At 34.4% G+C, this 25,955-nt stretch overlaps 3 protein-coding genes across 3 annotated transcripts; 2 read left to right on the forward strand and 1 right to left on the reverse strand.

The window, feature by feature from the left end:
* Positions 1–3,550: 3,550 nt before the first annotated feature.
* Positions 3,551–5,464, reverse strand: LOC127121722 (uncharacterized). Its single transcript, XM_051052168.1, has 3 exons — positions 4,822–5,464; positions 4,316–4,740; positions 3,551–4,201 (listed from the first exon to the last, which is right to left on the reverse strand). The coding sequence occupies exons 1-3, from the start codon at positions 5,462–5,464 to the stop codon at positions 3,551–3,553; spliced, it is 1,719 nt and encodes a 572-aa protein (XP_050908125.1).
* A 9,136-nt stretch (positions 5,465–14,600) lies between these two features.
* On the forward strand, positions 14,601–17,768 carry LOC127117827 (probable magnesium transporter NIPA3). The gene is made up of 8 exons (XM_051047941.1): positions 14,601–14,925; positions 15,021–15,077; positions 15,731–15,821; positions 15,933–16,093; positions 16,167–16,294; positions 16,438–16,575; positions 16,651–16,743; positions 16,852–17,768. Exons 1-8 carry the CDS (start codon positions 14,796–14,798, stop codon positions 17,077–17,079), a joined length of 1,026 nt encoding a protein of 341 aa, XP_050903898.1. The 5' UTR covers positions 14,601–14,795; the 3' UTR covers positions 17,080–17,768.
* A 1,732-nt stretch (positions 17,769–19,500) lies between these two features.
* Positions 19,501–22,231, forward strand: LOC127117828 (mitochondrial fission 1 protein A). The gene is made up of 5 exons (XM_051047943.1): positions 19,501–19,824; positions 19,926–20,067; positions 20,156–20,277; positions 21,695–21,758; positions 21,884–22,231. Exons 1-5 carry the CDS (start codon positions 19,723–19,725, stop codon positions 21,979–21,981), a joined length of 528 nt encoding a protein of 175 aa, XP_050903900.1. The 5' UTR covers positions 19,501–19,722; the 3' UTR covers positions 21,982–22,231.
* The last annotated feature ends 3,724 nt before the right edge of the window (positions 22,232–25,955 follow it).

Consider the following 25,955-nt stretch of genomic DNA (forward strand, 5'->3'; position numbering starts at 1 on the left):
AAAGAAAATTCTCAGGTTTTCCTTTCAATTGTGAGGGTTTGAAGTGTTGAGGCAAAGCTGGCGCGCAAGGGTCTGTAATTCTCATGCAAGGGACTCTTATTTATAGCTGAAGCAAATGATATTTGCACCTTTCAAAGTTGTTTCCAAATTTGGCAAATGAGTGGTGCATGCTTGCATTGGCGTGTACAGACCCATGAAGTTACTCAATTAAGTTCGTAATCACATGTAATTGAATCTGAAAATGAATTGAAATGCAAGGCAAAAGTGTGCAACTGTTTGAAGTTGATTCTTGACAAATGATGATGCCATGTTCAAGCCATGTGCAGACCACTCAAACCTTGTCCAAAATGGATGAAATTAGACTCTTTGGAAAGGTTAGATCAGGAGGAGCAACTCTTATGTTGAACACTTTTCCATTTGAAGCTTGTATCATGATGAAATTTGAGGTGGAAGTTTAGAAATGTTAACATGTAAAAAAAAATTCTAAGTGTCAAGCCATATGTTCAATTGTTCTACCTTGGCTAACTTTTTATGTGAGATTCAAATGAGAAAAATCTCTTCATCAAAGTTGTATCTCTTTCAAAAACCTTCACAATGGTCAAAAAATTTACCTCATTTGGATTTGGGATGAATGAGTTATGCATTTTTGAAGTTGAGGAAAATCACTTGTTCAATGGTCTTGGTCCAAAATGACCTATAATGTATCCTCATATCACATGCTCATAAAAGTTGAATTAGATCTTCCTCCAAACATCAAAGTTGAATTAGACACCTTGAATTTTATTGTTCAACTTGTAAATCTTTCATTTTATAAAAAATGAGCAAGTTATGGCCTTGGGAAGTTGACCTCCAAATTAGGGTTTAGACAAAATGACCTATAATCTTTCAATATAAAAAATGACTTTCCAAGCAAAACTATATCTAGATCCCAACATGAAAGTTGTTTGTAATGTAATTTAGAGTAACTTTGATCTTGGAATCATTTTCATATGATGAAAATTGTAGGAGATAGGGTCTAGGGGACCCAAGTTTTGATCAGATGAATTCCTCTGGTCAACCACCATCAACCACCTTGCTAACTTGCAATTCTCTTAATTTTTGGGACTCATAGAAGATCATATATGCATAATATGATGAATTTTAAAGTTTAACTTGAAATATTTGATCAATTGTTGAAGAAGCTTGGTGAAGAAGTTACACAAGATGCCCAGATGAACTAGGGTTTCCACTGCAAACCAATTCCAAACTCTTGAAGAATTCTTGATCAAAATATCATGTGAAGATAAAAGGGACTCATATATGATGCCTTAGAGCCATTATGAATCATTTCTTGGTTGAGATCTTAGCAAAGAGGGTCTTAAACCCTGGATGTGTGATTGATAGATCAAAGGTGATCAAGTGCCCTACCTATAAAAGAGTTAAACAAATACAAAGACATATTTTTGGTATTTTGGTTAGTAAAGATGATAAATTACAAAGTATGATACAATCACATAGTGCTTGATGATCTCTCCTAATACAAACCCAATGAATGAGGGGTAAGGAGGATGCCAAGGTATGATCCCAATGCTAATGCATATGATGAGATAGCATGAGGGATCTCAGGGTCAAAATTTGGGGTCTTACAACTGCCCCTATTTAAGGACATTCTAACTAAGGAGGTGAAGGTTAAAATATTCATGTCGACTCAGTAGAATGGGCTTAATAACAGCATATAGGAACAAATTTTGGTCCCTAAGATACCTCATGATGCATATGAGATAGCATGAGGGATATTAGGGTCAAAATTTGGGATCTTACAGGGGTTCATCCCAACAACTCCCATAAATTTTAACATCAAATACTTCGTGCTTTCAGATCTGAGGGATAAGCAATTTGACGGGAACAGAACTAGTGACCCATAGGAACATCTAGAAAGGTTCTACGAGACAACGTCGATGTGTCAACCATAGGGTATTACAGAGGATCAAGTTAAACTGAAAGTATTCAACTTCCCTTTGGTAGGGAGATAGGAGGAATGGTTATTATGTCTTTGATGACTTCTCAGCAAGTGTATCGATAATGTCAAAGTAATAAAAAGATCGAATCCACATGGACTGCTTCTAACAAGAAAAGATCCGTACAATGTATAAAAACTAGTTAAAAAATGGGGAGTTTCGAGTTTCAGTGTGAAAAGTAAATAAGAGATTAAACAAAATTACGAAAGTGGTCAGGTTATGTTTTATGGAATTCTAGTAACAGACTATCGATGTCACACGGGATGTTATGACATTCAATTCTGCGCAGACAAGTAATGTATGCAGAAAGTAAATGCACAAAGCAGTAAATGACACAGAGAATTGTTTACCCAGTTCGGTGACAAACACACCTACTCTGGGGGCTACCAAGCCAGAGAGGAAATCCACTATAAGAGGTATTAATTCAGGACTTAAACCACCAATTTAATCCTATCACTTAAGACCTACCCAATGCGATTTCAATCTAAACTAAGACCTGAGTACCTACTCACTCCCCCTCAATCACAGCAGTGATTACAACCATTAAGAATTTTAAAGTCAGTGGTGAAGATATACTTCAAACAACTCTTGATTGTGCTTAAAAGCTTTAATCAAGAAACACAGTACTCACGCTTAAAAGCTTAGAGTTACACAACAATTTCAACTCAATAAACACCCTAGTCCAATGCAATCATCTAGGTGATAATTGCTTGGCTCACAAGTAAAACCTAATCCAAGACACAATGAAAGTACAACAGTGATATATAATGATATATTAAATTCTTCACGCTTCAAATCCCTGAGTTGCTGAAAGTAGGATTGCCATCCTTTTATAATGCAGTACTTGGGCCTTGTACTTGAATTTCCTAAAATTAAGGTTAAGCAAGTTAACCTAATTTTGACACATTAGGATGCTAACAAATAGGCTATATGCTAGGTCTCTTAATTTTAGCACAGATGTTAGTTTCCTGAATTTTAGCACAGCTGTTAGTTTCCTGAAAATCAGCCTGAGATAAATACTGAAACATAACAGAAAACTTAGCCTATACTTTAGCATCTGCTGTCAAGGATGAATGTCATAACATTCAGTTTGACATCCAGAGAATGCTGTCATGAATGAATGTCATAACATTCAGTTTGACATCCAGTAAATCCTGTATTAGCTAATCCTGCAGCATACTACTTAAGCATGTCATGACATCAGTCAAGACATCTAAGTACAGTAAGTGTTTTAACATAAAATGCAGCCAATCAAAAACATCTACAAACTCCCCCTTTGGATTTTTTTTTTAGCTAAAACAACTTGGCATCACAACAGAGTTCACAGCAGTAGAAATCACACATCCAAGCAGAGAATCAAATTAGCTAATACACTTAGCAAACATAGAAGTTAAACTTCAAACAGCAACAACACAAGTGAAGATCAAGCAGAGAGCAAACAACAACATAACCTCTTGTTTAGAGGACCTTCAACTTCAAAGAAATCTGTTGTCCTGGGGTACAAGTGTTACTCCCCCTTTTTGTCAAAAATGTTGCCAAAGCAACACTTAATATTACTGACAAAAGAAAATAAAAATACAAGCAATTTTCAGAAACACAAGAGATGTTCTAGTCATCTGACTCAGAGTCAGCATCATCATCATCTTCTGTGCCATCATCAGGACTGCATCTGCTTCTCCCTCTTTACCTTGTCTTTCATCTTCTTCTGCAATAGCAGCAGCTTCACCAAATTCTCCACCATCAGCTAGCACATCACCTTCAGTCATCTCCAAAGTGCTAATCAATTTTTCCAAGTTCAACTTCCTTGCCTCTAATTCCCTGCAGGTTTCTTTGAGCATTGCAATGACAACAGCTTTACCTGGTTGATTGCTTACACGTGATGTCTCACCTGTTGTCATGACAATGTCAAGAACATGGGTGCCTAGGAACAGCTTATGATTGAAGGACATAAGGTTGTCTCTTTTCTTCATAGAATCATTCTCAGTTAAGATGTTTGGAAACTGATTCAAAACAATACCACAGATGATAGAAGGAAAGGCTATAGGACCCTTCACACTGAAGCTTCCTGCATGCTTCAAAGTTTGATAAAAAATATAGGAGCCATAGTCAAATTTGGCTTTGGTTCCAACAGCATATATAAACTTTCCAAGCATTACAGCAACTGTAGATTTATGATTGGTGGGCACCCAGTTAGCAGCTCCAATCTTGTGCAGCATTGCATACTTGACACTCAGTTTACTAGCCACCAATTTTCCTTTGAGAGGCCACTTCCTTACTTGATTTGCAGTGATGACTTGACAGATTTTGTTGTCAGTCACCTCAAGCTCAGGTTGAGCTACATCAGGCCTTCCCAAATACTTGTTGATCACTGAGGGAGAGAAATTTACACACTTGCCTCTCACATACACTTTCCTGAATTCCCTAGACTTGCCATCAGCACATTCTTCAGACAAATTAACAATAAATTCCTTTACCAACATCTCATAGCACTTTGAGAACTGAGTCACAGTCTTCATTAAACCAGCCTCTTGAATAAGGTCCATAATATCCTTACAGTCTAGGACATTCTGAGCTAACTCCCTTTCCAAAGCCAGCCTCTTCTGATAAACATATTTCCACCTGTTTACACTTGAAGCAAAATGAAAAGATATGTTGTCAATTGGTACCTCAGGGACACTAGCTGCAAGCTTGCTAGTGGTCGGCTTCTTCTTTGACAGAGTGTCAGAGACATTACACGAAACATCTGAGTCAGACTCAACAACAACAAACTTGGTCTTCTTTTTCTTGGGCACCACTTTGCTCCAAGATTTGTTTGGACCATGACCTTTCCTCTTGAGGGAACTCTCGACTGCCACCTTTGTCTTGGAAGAGGTTGGAACACCAATCTTCTTTCTGGGGGACCTTTGAGCCACAGTTTTCTTTTCTCTCCTAGTCCTAACCCTTTTGGCTATGCTAGGGAGGACTGAGGACAACAACTCATTATTAGAAAATTCCTCCAGGTCTACTATTTCAGCCTCACAGTTAGGGTTGTCACTGACATCATGAGTGACATGAACTTCCTCACCAGCCACATTATCTAAGGGTTTGTCAACATTTGACTCCTTATGAGCATCAGTTTGCTCAACATCATCAGAAATATTCTTTCTTAAAGACTCAGTATTTTCTTGATAAGCAACACTATCAAATTTAATAGTGTTTAAGGGAATGGAAACCCCAAGGACCTTATGATTTCCAAACAGTATTCCAGTCACCATGGCAATGGCATTATGAACATACCTGGAACCTTCTTTGGTTCGTTCCTCAAGAGCGATGGCTAAGGAGAAGCCTGATACAGTTTCTTTAGGTCTTCTTGCATGTGGGGTATTCGTAGAGTCAACAACAGGATCTTCTCTGTTAGGGTTGCTTGGTTCAACGCTAGGAGAACAAGGCATGTTCTTGGAAGGAGAAGAGTTGGATTGTTGAGACATGATGAGTATCTTAGAGACGAAATGAAAAGTTTCTCTGAGAGGAGGCTTGCGTGAATGAAAGTTGAAAAGATGGAAGAGGTAACGCTTGTTACAAGAGTAATAGCTATTATCTGTTGACCAATCAGAGCACACTCTCAATTGTTTAATAATTTGAAATATTAAACAGTAAATTCCTAACATCATTAGTTGCTATAATTCCTCAGAGAGACATATTCCCAACTTGCCCCTTAAATTTTCAAATTGAGTAGCATCAAAAGCCTTTGTAAATATGTCAGCAAGTTGTAGTTCAGTTGCCACATGTTCCAATGTAATCACTTTGTCTTCTACCAGACTCTTATGAAGTGATGTCTAATGTCAATATGTTTGGTCCTGCTGTGTTGGATAGGATTCTTTGAAATATTGATGGCACTGAGATTGTCACAGAACAATGTCATGACATTCTGAGTGACATTGTACTCAGTTAGCATCTGTTTCATCCATACCAGTTGGGAACAACTGCTTCCAGCTGCTATGTACTCAGCTTCTGCAGTGGATAATGATACACAGTTTTGTTTCTTGCTGAACCAAGATATGAGATTGTTTCCCAAGAAGAAACATCCTCCTGATGTGCTTTTTCTGTCATCAGCACTCCCAGCCCAATCAGCATCACAATACCCATATAAGATAGGCTCAGAGCCATGAGAGTAGAGCATACCATAATTACAAGTCCTATTAATATACTTGAGAATCCTCTTGACTTGATTTAAGTGACTCACTTTGGGTTCTGCTTGGTATCTAGCACACACACCAACTGCATATGCAATATCAGGTCTACTAGCAGTTAGATATAGTAGGCTACCTATCATGCTTCTATACAAGCATTGATCAATACTAGAACCTCCTTCATCTTTAGTTAACTTTAAATGAGTAGGTGCAGGAGTTCTTTTGTGACTAGCATTATCCATACCAAACTTCTTAACTATGTTCTTGGCATATTTGCTTTGGGAGAGAAACATAGTATCTTCCATCTGTTTAACTTGTAGTCCAAGAAAATAAGTCAATTCCCCAACCAAACTCATTTCAAATTCAGATTGCATCTGGTTAACAAAAAGTTTCACCATTCTATCTGACATTCCACCAAAGACAATATCATCCACATATATTTGGGCAATCATGATTTTTCCATCTTCATCCTTCACAAATAAAGTCTTATCTATCCCTCCTTTTCTGTAACCATTAGTAGTTAGAAATTCAGTCAGCCTCTCATACCAAGCTCTAGGAGCTTGCTTCAATCCATACATAGCTTTCCTCAACTTGTACACATGTTTTGGTAGATTAGGATCACTGAACCCTTTAGGTTGTTCCACATAGACTTCTTCATTCAAGTAGCCATTTAAAAAGGCACTCTTCACATCCATTTGGAACAATTTGAACTTCAGAATGCAAGCAACACCTAATAGCAACCTTATTGACTCAAGTCTTGCAACAGGTGCAAAAGTCTCATCAAAATCAACCCCTTCAACTTGAGTATACCCTTGTGCCACTAGTCTTGCTTTATTCCTAGTGATTACTCCTTTCTCATCAGACTTGTTCTTGTAAATCCACTTGGTACCAATGATGTTAGTCCCTTCAGGTCTTGGAACTAACTCCCATACTTCATTCCTTTTAAACTGCTCCAGTTCATCTTGCATAGCATTGATCCAATATTAATCAGTCAGAGCTTCTTTCACATTTTTAGGTTCAACCTTGGATACAAAGCAGGAATTTGAGTTATTCTCCCTTGATCTGGTAATCACACCACTATTGGGATCTCCTATGATAAGATCCTTAGGGTGGTCTTTCTGAATCCTGATAGAAGGCACTTTGTTGGATGCTTCTAACTCAAGTCCAGGAGGAGTATCTTGTACATCTTCTGTTGAAGTCTCAAGAAATGTTCCAACATCCTCTATGACATTGGATTCTTCATCTTTATCATCAACAATAACATTTATGGATTCCATCAGGACATTAGTTCTGGAGTTGAAAACTCTGTATGCTCTGTTGTTAGTAGAGTATCCCAGGAATATACCCTCATCACTTTTGGGGTCCATTTTTCTTCTCTGTTCACGATCTGTAAGAATGTAACATTTGCTTCCAAAGATATGAAAGTACTTCACAGTAGGTTTTCTGCCTTTCCATATTTCATACAGAGTGGAAGAGGTTCCCTTTCTCAAGGTAACTCTGTTGTGAACATAGCAAGCTGTATTCATAGCTTCAGCCCAAAAGTGCATAGGAAGCTTCTTTGCATGAATCATAGCTCTAGTAGATTCTTGAATAGTTCTGTTCTTCCTTTCAACTACTCCATTTTGCTGAGGAGTAATAGGTGAGGAAAACTCATGACTTATTCCTCCAGTTGAGCAGAAATCATCAAACTTGGAATTTTTAAACTCCTTTCCATGGTCACTTCTTATTCTGATAACACTACTATCCTTTTCTCTTTGTATTCTTATGCATAGATCTTTGAAGACATCAAATGCATCTGATTTTTCTCTGATGAAGCTTATCCATGTGTATATGGAATGGTCATCAACAACCACATAGGCATATCTCTTCCCACCAAGGCTTTCAACCTGCATAGGTCCCATTAAGTCCATGTGCAAAAGTTCCAGAGTTTTGGATGTTGTAGGATCTCCAAGCTTAGGATGTGACATCTTGGTTTGCTTGCCAACCTGACATTCTCCACAGACTTTTCCTTCATCAATAAGCAGCTTTGGGATTCCTCTAACTGCTTCCTTGGATATGATCTTCTTCATTCCTCTTAAATAAATATGTCCAAGTCTTTTATGCCACAGCTTCACTTCCTTTTCTTCCTTGGCTAAGAAGCACATTGAGGAGTAGTATGAGACTTTAGGTTCCCATAGATAGCAGTTATCTTTGGATCTGGATCCTCTCATAACTTCCTTATTTTCTCCATTTGTCACAACACATTCTTCCTTAGTGAATTGTACATTGAAGCCTTGATCACATAGTTGGCTTATGCTAATGAGATTAACAGTTAGTCCTTTTACTAACAGCATATTATTCAGTTCTGGAACTCCAGGACTGTCCAACTTACCAACACCTTTGATTTTTCCTTTAGCTCCATCACCAAAGGTCACATAACTGGTAGTATGAGGTTGTATATCTACCAATAAGTTATTCATCCCAGTCATATGTCTTGAGCAACCACTATCAAAATACCAGTCTTCTTTGGTAGATGCCCTTAGAGATGTGTGAGCTATTCTAGCAACCCATTGTTGTTTCTTGATAGGGGCATTATGCTTAGGTGTCTTCTGCTTAGGTCTGACTTGAGGGCTCTGGTTAGGATAACCATGCAACCTGTAACAAAAGGGTTTTATGTGACCAAATCTTCCACAGTAGTGGCATCTCCATCTTTGAAATTTCTTCTTTTGATGGTTAATCCTCCTGTTTCCATGATGTTGTGACATTGGTTGTGACTTCTGCTTGATTTTCTGAACTTCAGCCTTTGAGCTTCTGAATTCAGATGAGGATTCCTTAACAAATCCTAAACCAGACATGGTTCCTGATTTCTGTCCCACCTTTAGAATTTCTTCCAAAGTGTCAGTTCCTTTATTCAGCATTCTGATGGATTTTGTCATTTGATCTAGCTTAGAGGTCAACAAGGCTATTTCACCATTTAGATCATCTATGACTGTCAGATGCTTCTTCTTCTCAGCTTCCAGCTCCTTGATAAGTTTCTTCTGCTTTTCTCCTTGTAGACACACTTCTGCACTTTTGACACATAACTCTTTATATGAAGCAGCAAGTTCATCAAATGTAAGTTCATCTCCACTTGAGTCATCATCAGAGGCACAAACACTAGTTAGTGCAGTGACATGTTTTGCAGATTCTCCTTCTGATTCACTCTCAGAGTCTCCCTCAGACCAGGTGACAGATAGTCCCTTCTTTTGCATCTTGAGGAAGGTAGGACATTCAGATCTAATGTGTCCAAAACCTTCACATCCATGACACTGGATTCCCTTGCCTTGGTTGAACTTTTCTTCAGATTTTGATCTTCTACTGATGTCAGATGAAGTGTTCTTGACATTTGGTCTACCTTTTCTATCAATCTTCTTAATGAACTTGTTGAACTGTCTTCCAAGCATGGCTATAGCTTCTGATATACTTTCATCACCTCCAATATTTCCTTCTTCTGAATCCTCTTCAGTATTTGATACAAAAGCTATGCTTTTGTTTTTCTTTTCAACATTCTCACACAAACCCATTTCAAAATTTTGGAGAGAACCAATAAGCTCATCAACCTTCATATTGCAGATATCTTGAGCCTCTTCTATAGCAGTAACCTTCATGACAAATCTCTTGGGCAATGATCTGAGAATCTTTCTTACAAGTTTTTCTTCATACATTTTCTCTCCTAAGCCTCCAGAAGTGTTGGCAATTTCAAGAATATTCATGTGGAAGTCATGAATAGTCTCATCCTCTTTCATCCTCAGATTTTCAAACTTAGTAGTCAGCATCTGGAGTTTAGACATCCTTACCTTGGAGGTACCTTCATGAGTTGTTTTGAGAGTATCCCAAACTTCTTTAGCCAGTTCACAGTGATGCACTAGTTTGAAAATGTTCTTATTTATCCCATTGAACAGTGCATTCAAAGCCTTAGAGTTTCCAAGGGCTAATGCCTCTTGCTCTTTGTCCCACTCTTCTTCAGGAATTTGCATAATGATTCCATCTTTACCTGTCTTCGTTGGATGTTCCCATCCTTTGTTGACAACTCTCCAGACCTTGCTATCCAGAGACCTCAAGAAGGCTATCATACGAGGTTTCCAGTCATCATAGTTAGAACCATCCAGCATGGGTGGTCTATTTGAGAATCCTACATCCTTGTCCATGGTACTAGAAAGTAACGTCCCTAGATCTCACCCAGAAATTAACAGGCAGGGTGCCTGCTCTGATGCTAATTGGAATTCTAGTAACAGACTATCGATGTCACACGGGATGTTATGACATCCAATTCTGCACAGACAAGTAATGTATGCAGAAAGTAAATGCACAAAGCAGTAAATGACACAGAGAATTGTTTACCAAGTTCAGTGACAAACACACCTACTCTGGGGGCTACCAAGTCAGGGAGGAAATCCACTATAAGAGGTATTAATTTAGGACTTAAACCACCAGTTTAATCCTATCACTTAAGACCTATCCAATGCAATTTCAATCTAAACTAAGACCTGAGTACCTACTCACTCCCCCTCAATCACAACAGTGATTACAACCATTAAGAATTTTAAAGTCAGTGGTGAAGATATACTTCAAACAACTCTTGATTATGCTTAAAAGCTTTAATCAAGAAACACAGCACTCGCGCTTAAAATCTTGGAGTGACACAACAATTACAACTCAATAAACACCCTAGTCCAATGCAATCATCTAGGTGATAATTGCTTGGCTCACAAGTAAAAACTAATCCAAGACACAATGAAAGTACAACAGTGATATATAATGATATATTAAATTCTTCACGCTTCAAATCCCTGAGTTGCTGAAAGTAGGATTGCCATCCTTTTATAATGAAGTACTTGGGCCTTGTACTTGAATTTCCTAAAATTAAGGTTAAGCAAGTTAACCTAATTTCCACACATTAGGATGCTAACAAATAGGCTATATGCTAGGTCTCTTAGTTTTAGCACAGCTGTTAGTTTCCTGAATTTTAGCACAACTGTTAGTTTCCTGAAAATCAGCCTGAGATAAATACTGAAACATAACAGAAAACTTAGCCTATACTTTAGCATCTGCTGTCAGGGATGAATGTCATAACATTCAGTTTGACATCCAGAGAATGCTGTCATGAATGAATGTCATAACATTCAGTTTGACATCCAGTAAATCCTGTATTAGCTAATCCTGCAACATACTACGTAAGCATGTCATGACATCAGTCAAGACATCTAAGTACAGTAAGTGTTTTAACATAAAATGCAGCCAATCAAAAACATCTACATTTTAGAATCCCCTATTTCGCCATTGTTGATGCTTGATGCCTTGTACGCATAATCTTATCACTATAACCCCACGAAGAATTAACAAAATTGTTATAGTCGATCCCTCATGAAATAACTCACTAACCACTAATCGGATCTTTTTATCTCTAGTTCGCCAACGTAAGCAGGGTTATGAGATATACATAATGTTAATTCCCTAATCCACTAGTCGGGATCTCCTATTCCTATTCAATTAGTGTAAGTATAACAAATGCCCTAAGTCCAACACATAGACTAATGGTCAGTATTCCCTATGTGCCCAAAATAAATTTAAAAGACTATCTCACATAAAAAGCATTAATAACAATAAGCAATTGAATGAAATTATAGATCAAAAGGTTCATACAAAATCAAATCAACATAAAATCCAACAATATTAAAATAGGTCCATTATAACACAACCTAACTTGGAGGAGCTTAGTTACTCATAATTCAGATAACAATACCATAATTGGTAGATGAAACTAACATATGAATTCCCTTAAAGTAATGGCCTCAAATGACTTCAAATTCCCTAAAAATCACCTATGATACTCTCAAAATCATGCTTTGCTCTCCAATTTTTTTAACCCTTATCAAAGTTCAAAAAATCCCCTTAAAAAGAGCTCAGAATGGATCAAATGCGTCAGAAAAATCCCAGACAATGGGACCATCGTGCGCGTGATGACTTGCTCACGCGCAATGTAGCTTTTATGGCCCTATCACACGCGCGATACTACATGATGGTGCATGTGATTATTTCCAAAGTTACACACATTTTTGCTCCTTTCACTCTCAAATCTTCACTAAGTCCACAAATCTTCACACTTAGCTATTTTTTCCTCATTCTTTGGTCTTTCTTCTTCATTTTGGCTTATCTTTCGCTTGTTTTGACCCGATTCTTTGACTAAATTCATGCAATGACAAACTGTCATCACAATCCCAAACTTGAATCATTGCTTGTTCTTAAGTAACTTGCTTACAACTGCACATTTCAACAGAAAACCAGTCACACAATAATAATCGAACATCACCAAATTAAATATTTCTTTTACCTGACCATTGTTCTAGCTTCTAACTTCTATTCGGCAAATTCAAAAAACGTCTTCAACATTGACGAGTATTCAACCTGTCTCTCAACTCACTTTGGCTCACTCAATCGATAAGGGGATCTCTCAATCAACATGCAAAATCAATTATGCTTAGCTTGATCATGTTCTAAAATAGTTCATCACAGAAATCACAACACACACATTAGAGGTCTTTTCAGGTTGTAACTTAACTTATGTTTGGGTAGGATATTTTTAGGAAAGTAGGTTTAAACCTTTGGAGTTAGGCAACAACAAAATAGTCAACAAACTTCAGATGAGCGTGAAATGTTTCAAGGAAAATCATCTATAATGTCATGCATCTGAGAAGGATGACTAACGACAGAACAAAGCCCCAAAAGTTCGAGATCCCACTAGGGATCTCCAGCTTCTTTATTAAGGACGTAGTGTTTACCGACATCATTAAAATCGTAGATCTTCCCAAGATACCCTTGGGGCTTACCCTTCTCCTTGGCAAGACAAAATACATCATTGTCATAAATTCAAGGACCTCAATATAATCGTAACATATTACATAAGAGAGAGAGAGAGAGAGAGAGAGAGAGAGAGAGAGAGAGAGAGAGAGAGAAAGAGAAATCTGGCAAAAAGGGATGCCCCGTGTTATAAGAGAATTTCCACGTCCGGTCACATCATAGTGCCAGTTTAGAAAGTGCATGCAAGTAATAATAGGCCGAGTTATAACTTATCTTCAATGGAAAATAATGTTCCAGACTTCTTTTGTCCTGACATTTCATCCTTTCAGGATTTATGCTTGGGGGGCTTATGTACATCTCGAAAGTTATTTGACCGACCGAGGTATGAAATTGGAATTTCTAACTTAGCCGAGATATCCATTTTTGGTCGATATGATCATGTAGGAACCTCAAACCGCCACACATAGACCGACCCCCGATGTCAAGCGGTCGGGTTCCTTAAAGCAATTAAGAGGTAAGCTAAGGGTCGAATACCGTTATAGAACGATTTATAAATAAGGTACATATCACTAATGATCATAAACAGTTACAGGTACTTATTAAATCATTATAAGCGGTTATGTTTATTATGACCATAAAAGCTTTTAAGGCCAACAATAATGGGGAAGAACACGATGAAAAAATGGAGCCGACCACCTCATTCCCCTATATCAATCACAAACACATTAACCAATCATTTTAGACTCTCCTTGACTAATAACAAGGAAGTCAACCTTTTAATTTTAGCAACAACAAACGCTTTACCGTGATTTGTGTATAACCTGAAACTTGGTATCAAATACCGGATGTGTTATTCTAACTTCAACTATGTTATCAAGCTTATAATTCACAATATTAAAGAATTTTTCTTTATAGAATGGTGAGTTCAATTATTTTATACTCTTAGATAGGAAAACGATTATACTAGTTATTTAACAAAACATAAAGCTGGTAATAATGCGACATAAGGAGCCTTAAGTTGAAATCATTACTTCTTTACTACTAATTGATGTAGTTAAATTTTATTTTAGATAAGAAAAATATGAATTTAAATAGTTTGAACTTTGCCCTTAATATTTACTCAATAATCAAATAAATATAAATAATTATAAAAAATAACTTTAACTTTTGACTTAAAATTTTGTTGAATAATTTTTTTTAAAATTTTATATAGAGAAGATAAGATTTAAGGTGAGAATATTCTAGATAAATATAAAAGATTATATTTTTATGGCTCTTTTAAAAAATAGTTTTTTTAATAAATTAAATATTTGGATTATTCTCAAATTGAGTAAGAAAAATCATAATAATTATTAGAGAAAAAATATCATAGATAAAATGTGATGTGAATCAAAATTATTTGATATTAGAATTGATCTCAAATTAAATTAATCAGTACAGAAGAATTAAATTAAAAGGTTGGTGAAAAAAATATGATATATGTTTGACTGTCAAAAAGGTTCAAAAGAATTAAATCAAAAGTGCATTAAAAGATAGTACTATATACTATACTTTTTTGTATTCATTTAATTTGGTCCTAAATAAATTCAGATACACTATGAAAAATTGTTAAGTGGGCCCAAAAACGTGTTCGCAGATAATAATTAAGTTGAGGTGGTTCACACCCTATCATTTCCATCAAATTCTATTGGGACAACAACGTACGATCAATGACGATGATGATGATCTGAGAAACCTCGTTTGTCTCAGAGCACATCCATGAAGAAAAAGTTATTCAAAATTCAAAATCCGAACAAAGTAAAGATTTTTCAACATGGGTCTGTCGAAAGAGAATGTAACAGGTCTTATTCTAGCGTTGGCATCAAGTGTCTTCATTGGGTCAAGTTTCATCATTAAAAAACAAGGTCTTAGAAGAGCAGCTTCTGCTTTTGGTGTTAGGGCTGGTTAGTTTTTTTTTTCCTTTCTTTGGAGGACTTGATTTATGGTTTTTTGTTGATTAATGATTCTTGGTTTTGAATTGTTCTTTATCATTTTGCAGGTGTTGGTGGGTATTATTATCTATTGGAACCACTATGGTGGGTGGGGATGATAACAAGTAAGCTTTTTTCATCCCCTCTTTGTGTTCTTCCTATGCTTGTTTTTATTGAGGGTTAGGTTAGGTCTAGATTTTGTTGTACTTGGATGGATTTTGTCTTCATTATTGATTTTGATTCGATGGTTTCATCCAATGAATGCATGAAATTTATTGGATTTTGTTTTATTGGTGAGTTTTTGAATCCTATAAGCGAGGTTTGAATTAATGTCATTTAGCATTGCTCATTAGAAACTAATAGTCATCTTAAGTTTTTGGAGGCTCCGTGACAAAACAATTAGGGATCTATATAGTCATGGTTTAACTCTGACAGACCTATCACGGGCCCTCTTTAGCGACAATTTAGATGTGGCAAGTTTGAGGCCCTATGAAGCACTGACACCAGAAACATGACACTGACACTGATACGTCACGTCGACACCGATAATAATTTGGGAATTATTAATAAAGTAAATGTAATCACAAGTGTCGGTGTCAATTTCTGACATAGACACCTTTTTTCAAAGACAGTCATGAGAATATTGGAATATGGATTTAATGCTTCAAACATGCTTTAGTGTTGTTTTGCCTTTAGTTTATTATGGAAGATTTTTCTTTTCCTTTTCGACTATCTGATTTCTTGCAGAATCTGTTTCTGTCTGATCTCTCTTGTTCAGTGATTGTCGGAGAGATTGCAAACTTTGTCGCATATGCTTTTGCTCCCGCCGTTCTAGTTACCCCTCTCGGCGCATTAAGTATTATCGTGAGGTATTCTCGGTCTTAATTTATTTCCTCCTCAGTTGAATCACTACTTCACAACTTCACGTTGGTAACATGAATGTGTTTTCAATGATCTTTGCTTGGTATCCCATCATCCAGTGCTGTTTTAGCCGACATAATTCTGAAAGAGCGGCTACATAAGCTCGGGATATTGGGCTGTGTAATGTGCATTGCTGGTTCTTTCATTATTGTTATCCATGCTCCTAAGGAAGAACCTATCACATCGGTGCTGCAGATATGGAATATGGCTACTCAACCAGGTTAGACTACATTGCGTGTTTTCTAAGTGCAATTTATTTTGGTTCCATGATAACAGGTATTTTCTGCACGCAGCGTTTCTAGCGTATGCCGGGTCTGTAGTAGTATTGGTGTTCATTCTGGTTTTCCATTTTGCACCAAGATGTGGACATACCAATGTGCTGGTTTTTACCGGCATTTGTTCATTGATGGGTTCCCTCTCTGTAAGTAAATTAACTACCGTCTTTTATGCTCAATATTCTATTCGTTAACACTATCTAGCAAAATCTGGATTCTAGCAGTGAATTTCATAAATCAAGCTTTGTCTTTCATGTAACTTAATTTATGTTTTACTTGTTTTTGGCAGGTGATGAGTGTCAAAGCACTTGGCACTTCTTTGAAATTAACTTTTGAGGGGAAAAATCAGTTAATTTATGCCGAGACGTGGTTTTTCGTGTTAGTCGTGGCCATATGCGTCGTCATGCAAATGAATTATCTTAACAAGGTTTGTTACTTAATCAGATTTATCATGTGCATACTGAATCAGTTATGTTTTGCTAACACGATTACGATATTTCAGGCTCTTGACACCTTCAACACAGCAATCGTGTCTCCTATATACTATGTCATGTTTACAATGCTTACTATACTGGCCAGTGTTATAATGTTCAAGGTACCGTCAAAAAGTTTTCGCAATTTACGTCGGATGCATAAAATGTTGTTACAGATGTCTACGAATTGTGCGAAAACGTAATAACATTTCAAAAAATAATGCTTGCAGGACTGGGATGGCCAAAGTTTTTCGACTATTGTATCAGAAATATGTGGCTTTATTGTTGTCCTCTCTGGCACAATAATGTTACATCTGACCAGGGACTTCGAGAGAAGCCATTCTTTTAGAGGTAGCATGCCTACGTCGCCTACATTATCTGTCCGGCTTTATGCCGGAAATGGAGACTTGTTACTCAAGGAAGATGAAGAAAATGAATCTCCTGATAATTCATGCTAGAGAAGACAAGGTTTGAGTTAGACGGTTTTATAGGACAGAACACATTAAAGGTCTTAATCAGAACCCTCTCATATGATACCATCATCGAATGGTGGGAGATTTCTGAAGCTATTCTTTCGCGGGTTTAATTGATATGCATCGAGAGTGTTAACGGTTTTTACTCTGTCAATCAATCATGACGTATATTATATCTAGTTTCTGATTGTTTGATAGTGTAAAAAGTTTTACACCGATAGTGTATAAAAATTAATCTCTGATTCATTGTGAGAATCTTAGGAAGATATTCTTCGAACTAGTTTTTGCAAGGTGCATACTGTACAGCGTGTCTTCGGATACTCGTGTTATAGATTTGTTGTGCAATTTGGTTCTCCGGTGCAAAGTTAAAAATTGTAGTTTCCTATGAATATAAGAAATTTTGTTCTTATTCAAGAACATGTTCTCGTTCTTACATGCTTAAGCAAGCATCCTATGGATTTTGAAGGAGAATGATAATTGTACATTTTTGAAGAATCCAAGATATTGTACATCATGCAATTTCCTTAGTCCTTCCTTAGCTATGTCTCTTCTTTGTATCACTTTGTCCTAATAGTTGAACATTCTCAGACTTTAGCATAATAGAATGTTGTTTCAACACAAAAATGTTTCAGAAATTTCTTTTTACTTTAATAAAATTGTGTTGATTCAATGTTTCTAATATGAAGCAATGATATTTATTTGATATTAAGTAAAGCTTGGCCACAAGATCATTATAGGAACTTAATGTAGGTATAATCAAATTTTTCATAAAGTAAAAAAAGTATATGTCCAGTTTGTCTTTTTAAATGGAGTGTACAAATTTTAATTAATATGTTTATTTTCGTAAAAAAATCACATTTCATCTAATATTTAAAAGTTAATTGACAGCAGCACAAATATTCAAGATATTCAATGGTAGAGTGTGAGTTTAAATGTAACTCTACTTATTTATTTTTAAAAGATAAAATTTAAACTCTTAAAATATAAGAGAATAATTAGAACAAGACCGATAATAGATGGAATTAAACTTCAACAATTGCTTAAATTTCATATAAGCAAATGAGTTGGAACATTAAATTTGTCAATCAAATTGGCTGATCTAAAGCTATATATAATTTAAATTGCTTTTATCAAATGACTTGATTATATATATATATATATATATATATATATATATATATATATATATATATATATATATATATATATATATATATATATATATATATATATATATATATATATATATATATATATATATATATATATATATAATATATATATAATATATATATATATATATATATATATATATAATATATATATATATATATATATATATATATATATATATATAAACATTTTAGTATATAAAATATAAATTTAAAATACTTTTTAAAAGTTAAACAAATTAAAGTTATAACTTTTTAGTATCCAATTTAAAATATAAGATAAACTCTATTTAATCCATCTATTAAAAAAAATTATATAATTGATCCACAGTATAAAAATTAAGTTAATGAATTGAACTAAATTCTCCAACATATGAACTAAATTCTCCAACATATTTTAGTGATCTAATAAATTATTTTTATCTTTATAATTAAAAAAATGAATTTTTTCTTAAAATAAAAAAAGTTGTGTTTTTTAAATAAAGAAAACTGACTTTTTCCTAAAATTTAAAAACCATTTTTTTAAAAAATACAAAAAAACTATTTTTTCCGAAAATAAAAAATCATTTTTTTCAAAATATAAAAAATCAATTTTATTTTTGAAAAAGTCAATTTTTTACGATAATACAAAAAATTAATCTTTTTCAAAAATATAAAAAAATGTTTTAAAAAATATATATGTTTTTCAAAAATATTCTTTTCCCATTTTTTTAAAAAATACAATTTTTTTTTTCAAAACCATAAAAAAATTGATTTTTTTCGTAAAAAAAATCTTAAACAAAAAACAATGGAAATACAAAAAATCATTTTTTTTCGAAAAAGAAAAACCGATATTTTTTTTCAAAAGTAAAAAAAATTGAAAACATTATTTTCAAAAATAAAAAAAAACCGTTTTTTTTGAAAAAAAGAATTATCGATTTTTTCAAAATTAAAATCAAATTTTAAAAAAAAATATATTTTTTTAAATATCGATCTACTAAAAATATGATTATTAATTTTATCTTTAATGGATGAATTGAATTTAATATTTTTAAGAAATTTTTTATAAATCGTTAATGAACAAGTGAATTATTTTAATACATTAATTAATTATTTTGATACATTAATTAATAATTTAATTTATATTCATCAAACATCTGATAGAATATAATTTTTTAAAATAAATTATAGATATCATCAAATCCGGTAGTTAACTAGTACTAGTATTATTGAATGAACGCAACTCAAACAAATAATTATTTAACAAAGACAAAAAAAAAAGGTAAGGGTATTATAGTAGTATCGGCTTACACAAATCTAGTGCATTTTCCTTAACGAGTAAGACACCGCCACTCCGTGTCCGACTCTGAGTCGGCGTGCGAGCCAACCAAACTTAAACAACTCTGCGTGCTCTCAAATTTCAATCAAACAACTCCAATACCAATTTCTCAACTCAATCCAATTCAATTCAATTTCAATGGCGAAACTTGAAGCTAAGCTAGGAATGATCGTTGACAAAGTCGGTCAATTCTTCTCCGGCTCCGACCATCTCCCTTCCTGCGATTCCGACATCATCGCCGTAAGTCTCTCTTCTCGATTATCGATTATCAAAAGCACCGTTTCTCCTTTGTTAGGGTTTTCGTTTTTATTTGGATTTTGATTATGATGCTGAACTTGTAGGGATGTGAAAGAGAGGTTGCTGAGGCCGAGAAACAACCCTCCTCTGATAAGTCTATGCAAGAATCTCTCTTGCGTTTATCATGGGCTCTTGTCCACTCAAAACGTCCAGAAGATGTGCAGCGTGGGATAGCAATGCTTCAATGTAACCCACAATCTCTCTATCTATCTATTTTACCTAACTTGTAACTCAATGTATTCAGCAAAGTAATACTCTTGTTATCCTATGGCAGCATCATTACCTAGCACAGTAGATCCGCTGCAGCAAAGGGAGAATCTTTATCTTCTGGCGGTTGGATATTATAGAAGTGGTGACTATTCAAAGAGTAGGGATCTTGTTGAGAAATGCCTTGAGGTATGGTTTTCTTTCTATGGCCTTATTGTTACTTGGTGTGTGTATGGTTCTGTGGTGGTTGTTACTTGATGTGTGTTCGGTTCAGTGGTGGTGAAAATTATTTTTCGATGAATTCATTTTGACTATTAAATGATTTATGTTTGGATACATGTAAAAGTGAGTTGAATAATAAATTAAAATGTTGAACTCAATTCTAGTATCAAAAGCTACAATATTCAGCGTATGTTTGATTTTTTGCTTTTGCGGTTTTTGTATCGCTATCAAGATCCTTATTTTTAATCAAAACTTGAGAAGAATTTTTTTTTTCTCGTTTAACCTGTTTCTATCCACAAGACTCCCCCTAGACCTCTGTCTGGCCTAGGGAAGAAATTTGATTTTAAGTGAATTGATTATCTAAACTTGATTTTAGCTAAAAGTGATTTGAAGGTTAAGTTATTTATGTTTGGATAAATTTTTGTAAAAATGAAATAGTAAATTTCTGTCTAAAAATCATGTTTAGACTCAAAAGCTACAAATTCTAGTTTCAAGTAGAATAAATTCTGAAAAGCATAATCAATTCTACTCAAGAGCAACCAAACATGTAAGAATCAATTCAGGATGTGCTCCAAATATGAAATCATACATGTTAAAATCGATTTTATTACCTGTAGAATCACTTTCGGCTCGGCTCCTACTAACACTTCCAACTATCTAAAGAAATATTAGAACCGAGCCTTCCACCTCTCTAATTCTTTAACATCCTACACTTCATCCACTTTTTAACTATTGTTGTATAATGATTTCATCAGTTTCTTATGTAGAAAAAATCACGTAGGTGTGTTTTCGTCCGATGTTTTAAATCATGTTCCCCTAATTTGGTCTATTTACTTCATAACAATATTTTCAATTTTTACTTTATATGCGGGTGGCGGCTGCATGATTCAGTTAAAAAAAATTCTTTTTAATTGTGATAGTTTGAAGATGAAATCTAACTAGAATGTAATTTCGAAACACTAGAAACAATGTTTTGATGTTTTTTTCCTCAAAGACTAGATAAATATCTCTGAAGCACGGGTACTTCTAAAATGGCGAAGTACCGGTACCGGGTAGTCGTACCATACTCGTGGTATTTTATTTTTAATTTTTTTGTTATTGTATCTTATCATTATTTTTGGTTTTTTCAACTTTTTATAGGGGTGTTTTGTTATGAACCTAACAATTTAGTTCTCTACTCACATATTTTATAAAAAATTCTTATTTCTTATTAACGTACACGTACCTTGATATTTTTAGAAGTGCCGTATCCTATACCGGTACCAATATCCGCACCCAGTATCGTATCCGTACCTATGCATCATAGATAAATATTCAATCTATCTTTGACACCAACATAACATAGCATCATTTGATATGTTATCATACATTTTTTCTTCTGCAGATTGCACCTGACTGGAGGCAGGCATTGACACTTGAGTCAGCGATTCAGGAACGGATTACAAAAGGTTCTCAACAATTATTGACGATTCCCCATGCCTTTTCTGCCCGTTTTATCATATTGAGACCAATGAGTAGTGACTTGATTTGGGCTCTAATTAACACTGACATTGTTTCTATTCCTCCGTTGTAGATGGTGTCATTGGCTTAGGCATTGCTGCAACTGTGGCTGCAACTGCCGTTGGACTGATTGCTGGTGGGATTGCAGCAGCCGCATCTCGTAAAAGGTGACAGAATCGTTTCTATTAAGCGTATGATCGCAGATGATGTGTAAGAAGAAAACATATATGGTACTGTGATTTTGCTGCATCTTACTGCTTTTAAAGAATGGAGCAAACAATGATGTGTACAAAGTGGTGGATAGTTTAATATCAAAGTACTAGATAAGAGATATGATGTGTGTTTTCATGTTTTAAGAAATTCTATATTTGTGTTTGTGTTTGCTTGTTTCTCAATCAATTTTTCTCCATCTTTCTGCTAAGCTCCATGAAATATGATGTATGAATAGCCATATCAGTAATTGCAAGTTAAACATTGGACAATTAAGACGTTGATCTGAAGGTTGAATCCAATATTCTGTTTTTATCAACATGGAACATATCATACCTATAGGAAATCTGGGAAATATTAGTACAATAATTTGGCATCTCAGATCAAGTGTCATCTGTCAATACTAGTGGCAGGGAGTCTATTCTAGTTAGGTTGAGAATTTGTTATGGCAAATCTTTGCGCAAGATTGAAAAAAGTGTGTCAGACACCAACGCTGACATTTGTGGTTACTGGTGTTGTTTTTGGTGTTGGTGTAGTGGTTATGTTTTTAACACCGTTTTCAAACTCATATTTTTAACCTATAATACTTTTAAGCTATGATTTTATTTAGAAAAAAAAGAAAGATGTGATGTGAACATAACAAAGATCTCGTAGGTTTCTTTCTAAATCTTAATTTAATTTAATATTTTATTTTAGTTCCTTAATTAAAAAATGTTACTTTTAACTTCATTCCGTAATATTTGATCTTTATGGTAAGTTAAGTTATAGTGAAGTGACCATCTAGTTATATATATTTATCTGATATGATATTTTTTTGTTAAACTTAAATATATTTTCTTAAATATATTTTTGATCCTTTTAGTTTGAGGGTTTTAAATTATTGGTCTCTTTAATATAATTATTGGTCTCTTTAATATAAGATGTGCGATACTATCGTGGAATCATTAATTATGATAATTTATTTTTAAATATTTTTTTATATAATTATTATTTAAATGTTATTTAATAAATTAATTAATTAAAATTTTGGGAAACATATCGGATCTATAGTCCATTTTATTAAAACATATGTTTAATTCTTAACCGATGGTCCTCTTTCATTTCAAACACATTTATGTAATAATAAAATGATGTGGGATTTCATCTTTGTCATGGCTTCCTAACTGGACATAATTTTGTATCTCTTGCAATCAATGTAAGCACAATTTCCATCATTTCAAAACAGTTTGAAGATGAAAACAACAATACAAACGGGTAGATTTGAACATTTCGCAGCGAACAAAGTTGATATTTTCATTTTAGTATCATATGCTGAATATGATTAAGGCTTTAATTAAGGAATTGAAATTTAACAACAGAACTAAATTCAACCACAACTAAATTTTATATCTCTGTGTTTAATAATACAAAATTCATAATTATTAGTAGTGATTTTCTCTAATGTTTTCGATTAAAAATAATAATTAATTATGTGATTTTGAGCTTCTGTATTGTCGTGTTGTCATTGAGGAACAAACAAATTGTATCATAATTATGTTTGAACCTTGTCTTAGTTTTTTTTCACCAGCTAAAACTAGATTACACCGAAAACTATGGTAATTACACCCTATGGTAATAGAAATTGTCATTTCTTTGGTAATATTATTCGTTGGGATTACTATTCTGGTTTCTATCCATCTATGCATAGTTGGTAGAGCTTTTACAAGGGATGATAATAGTGCAGACATTCAAGTCCAGAGTAGTAGTAGTACTAGCAAAATTCCAACCAACTCGAGAGATTATATATGGTTTCATCCTAACGCAGAGTCTTTGACCCACTGCAAAATGGATCTGAGCATGATACAAATGGATCTGAAGACGATACATCTCACTTTCTTTAGAACTGTTTGTGTTGAAATCTATTTTTATATTGTTTTTGTTTCATATCGATTTTTTTATTAAAAATATAATTGTTTATATAACTTATATATACGTTCTCAAATGTGTGTTAGATTGATACTCTAAATAAATGGACTTAGATCCAGATTTTATAATAAATTTTATAATAAAAAGTGAAATTTAGTAGGAGTAGGGTTTTGTGGACTAGTAGATAAATGGTCGTTATCAGTAGGATACAAGAATTGTCAGTAGAACTAGGGATTTGGCTTATGTTCAGAGGGTCATCATAGACAGGAAAAAGTGTTTTGTAGAAGGATTATTCATAGATTCAATAGGAGTAGGGTGATTTTGTGGATTTCAATGTTGATTCATGTCAAATTCTGCAGAATCATTCCAAGATAATGATTGGTATAGTTAACCTACAAAGAGGATTATATATTCATACTTCCTCAAAACACTCTCATGCATGCTATCTATAGCTCAATCTCCTAGTACTATTTGGCATTTAAGGCTAGACCATATATCTAGAGTAGGTTTACACAATGTATCCAAAACTTTTCCTTTCATTCCTTATAAAAGTAATAACATTCCTTGTGATTCTTGTTCTTTTTGGTAAATAAAAGAATTACCATCCCCTAATAGCATTACTTTTCCATCTGCACCTTTTGAAATCTTCCATACTGATTTATGTGGTCCTTTTTCCACCATTTCAATCCTAGTGTAGCACCTCAAATTTGCACCTCCCATTTTGTATATACATTTTCATTTTTAGGTCATTAACATTGCATTGTTCATTGTATAGTCCATCAAGTCATCAGGCAAGACTGGTCAGGAGATTCAACTGTGCAAGCAAGCAAGTGCATTTTCTATGGAATCAAAGCCCTAGGGTTGGTACATTGAGTTCATATGATTCAAGGATCATTTGGAAGTGGTTTGGCCAAGAATTGAAGGTTCAAGGTTCATCAGTCAATGATCAATTCATCTGAAACCCTAAAAAGTCAACAAAAGTCAACTATCAGTTCAACCATGGAGTTGGAGGTGGGAGATGGTTAGAGATGCCTCATTCATGTTCATATAAGTCTTATTTGACATTTCAAACATCAACATTGAAGAATTTGAGGTCAGATCAAAACTTTCCAAAAATAGCAGGTGACCTGTAATTTGAATTCGTCAAAAATGGAAAGGTTTTCAACTCAAGATTACATCATCAAGAAAGCTTCAAATGAAATTTTGTCCAACATGAAAGTTGAAGATCTTTCTCTCCCATTTCCAAAAAGTCCAAGATCATGGATTTCTCATGTGTGGTTGAAGAGATATGGATCAATCATGGCAAGGTGTACTTGAACTTCAAATGTGCATAACTTTCAAACCAAAAGTTCAATTCAAGTGGTTCTTTTTGCAACATTCTTCTTTTGACCTATACTTTCTAAATCATGCATTGCATTTCATGAATTATGATCACATGAACATTTGGTATTTCACTTAATTTTTGGAGGGAAAATTAAAGTTTAAATTTGGTGCATTGTTTAAGCATTCTATCATTTCCAATAGCTCAAAAATGGGTTTTTAAGTGAATTTGAGCCCAAACCCGTGTACTGTTCATCCATAATTTTCATGCATAAGGTGAAATATCAAATTGGCATATGCACCTCATTTCTTGCTAATCCCATTACCAATGCTTAAACATGATTAAAAGCATGATTAGGAGGAAGTATAAAGCCTAAAATCCTAACTGTTTTCATAATGAACACAACCATATTTTCAGATCTAGAAAAATTCTTCAAACTTTTTCTCTCAAATTTCTTTGAAGTTCTTCAAACATAGTCCACATTTCTTGATCAATTCATCATTTGGAAGCATCATGGAGCAAGATTGAACATAGATCCAAGAGAATCCGTGCCTTTTTGCAGCATATTGAAGCTTGAGTTCATCCATGGCAAATCAAAATTCTGACCAAATCGTGTGCAGTTGAGCTTCAATTCTTCATCCAATCAACTTCACAAGCACTTTGGAAGATCTGTTTGAGCATTGCAAGGCGTGAATCCACCAATTCCAGT

Source organism: Lathyrus oleraceus, chromosome 2, assembly GCF_024323335.1.
Source record: "Lathyrus oleraceus cultivar Zhongwan6 chromosome 2, CAAS_Psat_ZW6_1.0, whole genome shotgun sequence".
Taxonomy (NCBI): domain Eukaryota; kingdom Viridiplantae; phylum Streptophyta; class Magnoliopsida; order Fabales; family Fabaceae; genus Lathyrus; species Lathyrus oleraceus.

Excerpts from the sequence above, each read along its gene's own strand:
- LOC127121722 (XM_051052168.1), bottom strand. The coding sequence starts at position 5,464 with ATGTCTCAACAATCCAACTCTTCTCCTTCCAAGAACATGCCTTGTTCT. Across the intron at positions 4,741-4,821 it reads GAGTTCCCTCAAGAGGAAAG|ATGTTTCGTGTAATGTCTCT; the intron begins GTCATGGTCCAA and ends AGTCTGACTCAG. Across the intron at positions 4,202-4,315 it reads TAGCTCAACCTGAGCTTGAG|ATTGGAGCTGCTAACTGGGT; the intron begins GTGACTGACAAC and ends ATGCTGCACAAG.
- LOC127117827 (XM_051047941.1), top strand. The coding sequence starts at position 14,796 with ATGGGTCTGTCGAAAGAGAATGTAACAGGTCTTATTCTAGCGTTGGCA. Across the intron at positions 16,295-16,437 it reads CATTGATGGGTTCCCTCTCT|GTGATGAGTGTCAAAGCACT; the intron begins GTAAGTAAATTA and ends TGTTTTTGGCAG. Across the intron at positions 16,576-16,650 it reads AAATGAATTATCTTAACAAG|GCTCTTGACACCTTCAACAC; the intron begins GTTTGTTACTTA and ends ACGATATTTCAG.
- LOC127117828 (XM_051047943.1), top strand. The coding sequence starts at position 19,723 with ATGGCGAAACTTGAAGCTAAGCTAGGAATGATCGTTGACAAAGTCGGT. Across the intron at positions 19,825-19,925 it reads GCGATTCCGACATCATCGCC|GGATGTGAAAGAGAGGTTGC; the intron begins GTAAGTCTCTCT and ends CTGAACTTGTAG. Across the intron at positions 20,278-21,694 it reads TTGTTGAGAAATGCCTTGAG|ATTGCACCTGACTGGAGGCA; the intron begins GTATGGTTTTCT and ends TTTCTTCTGCAG.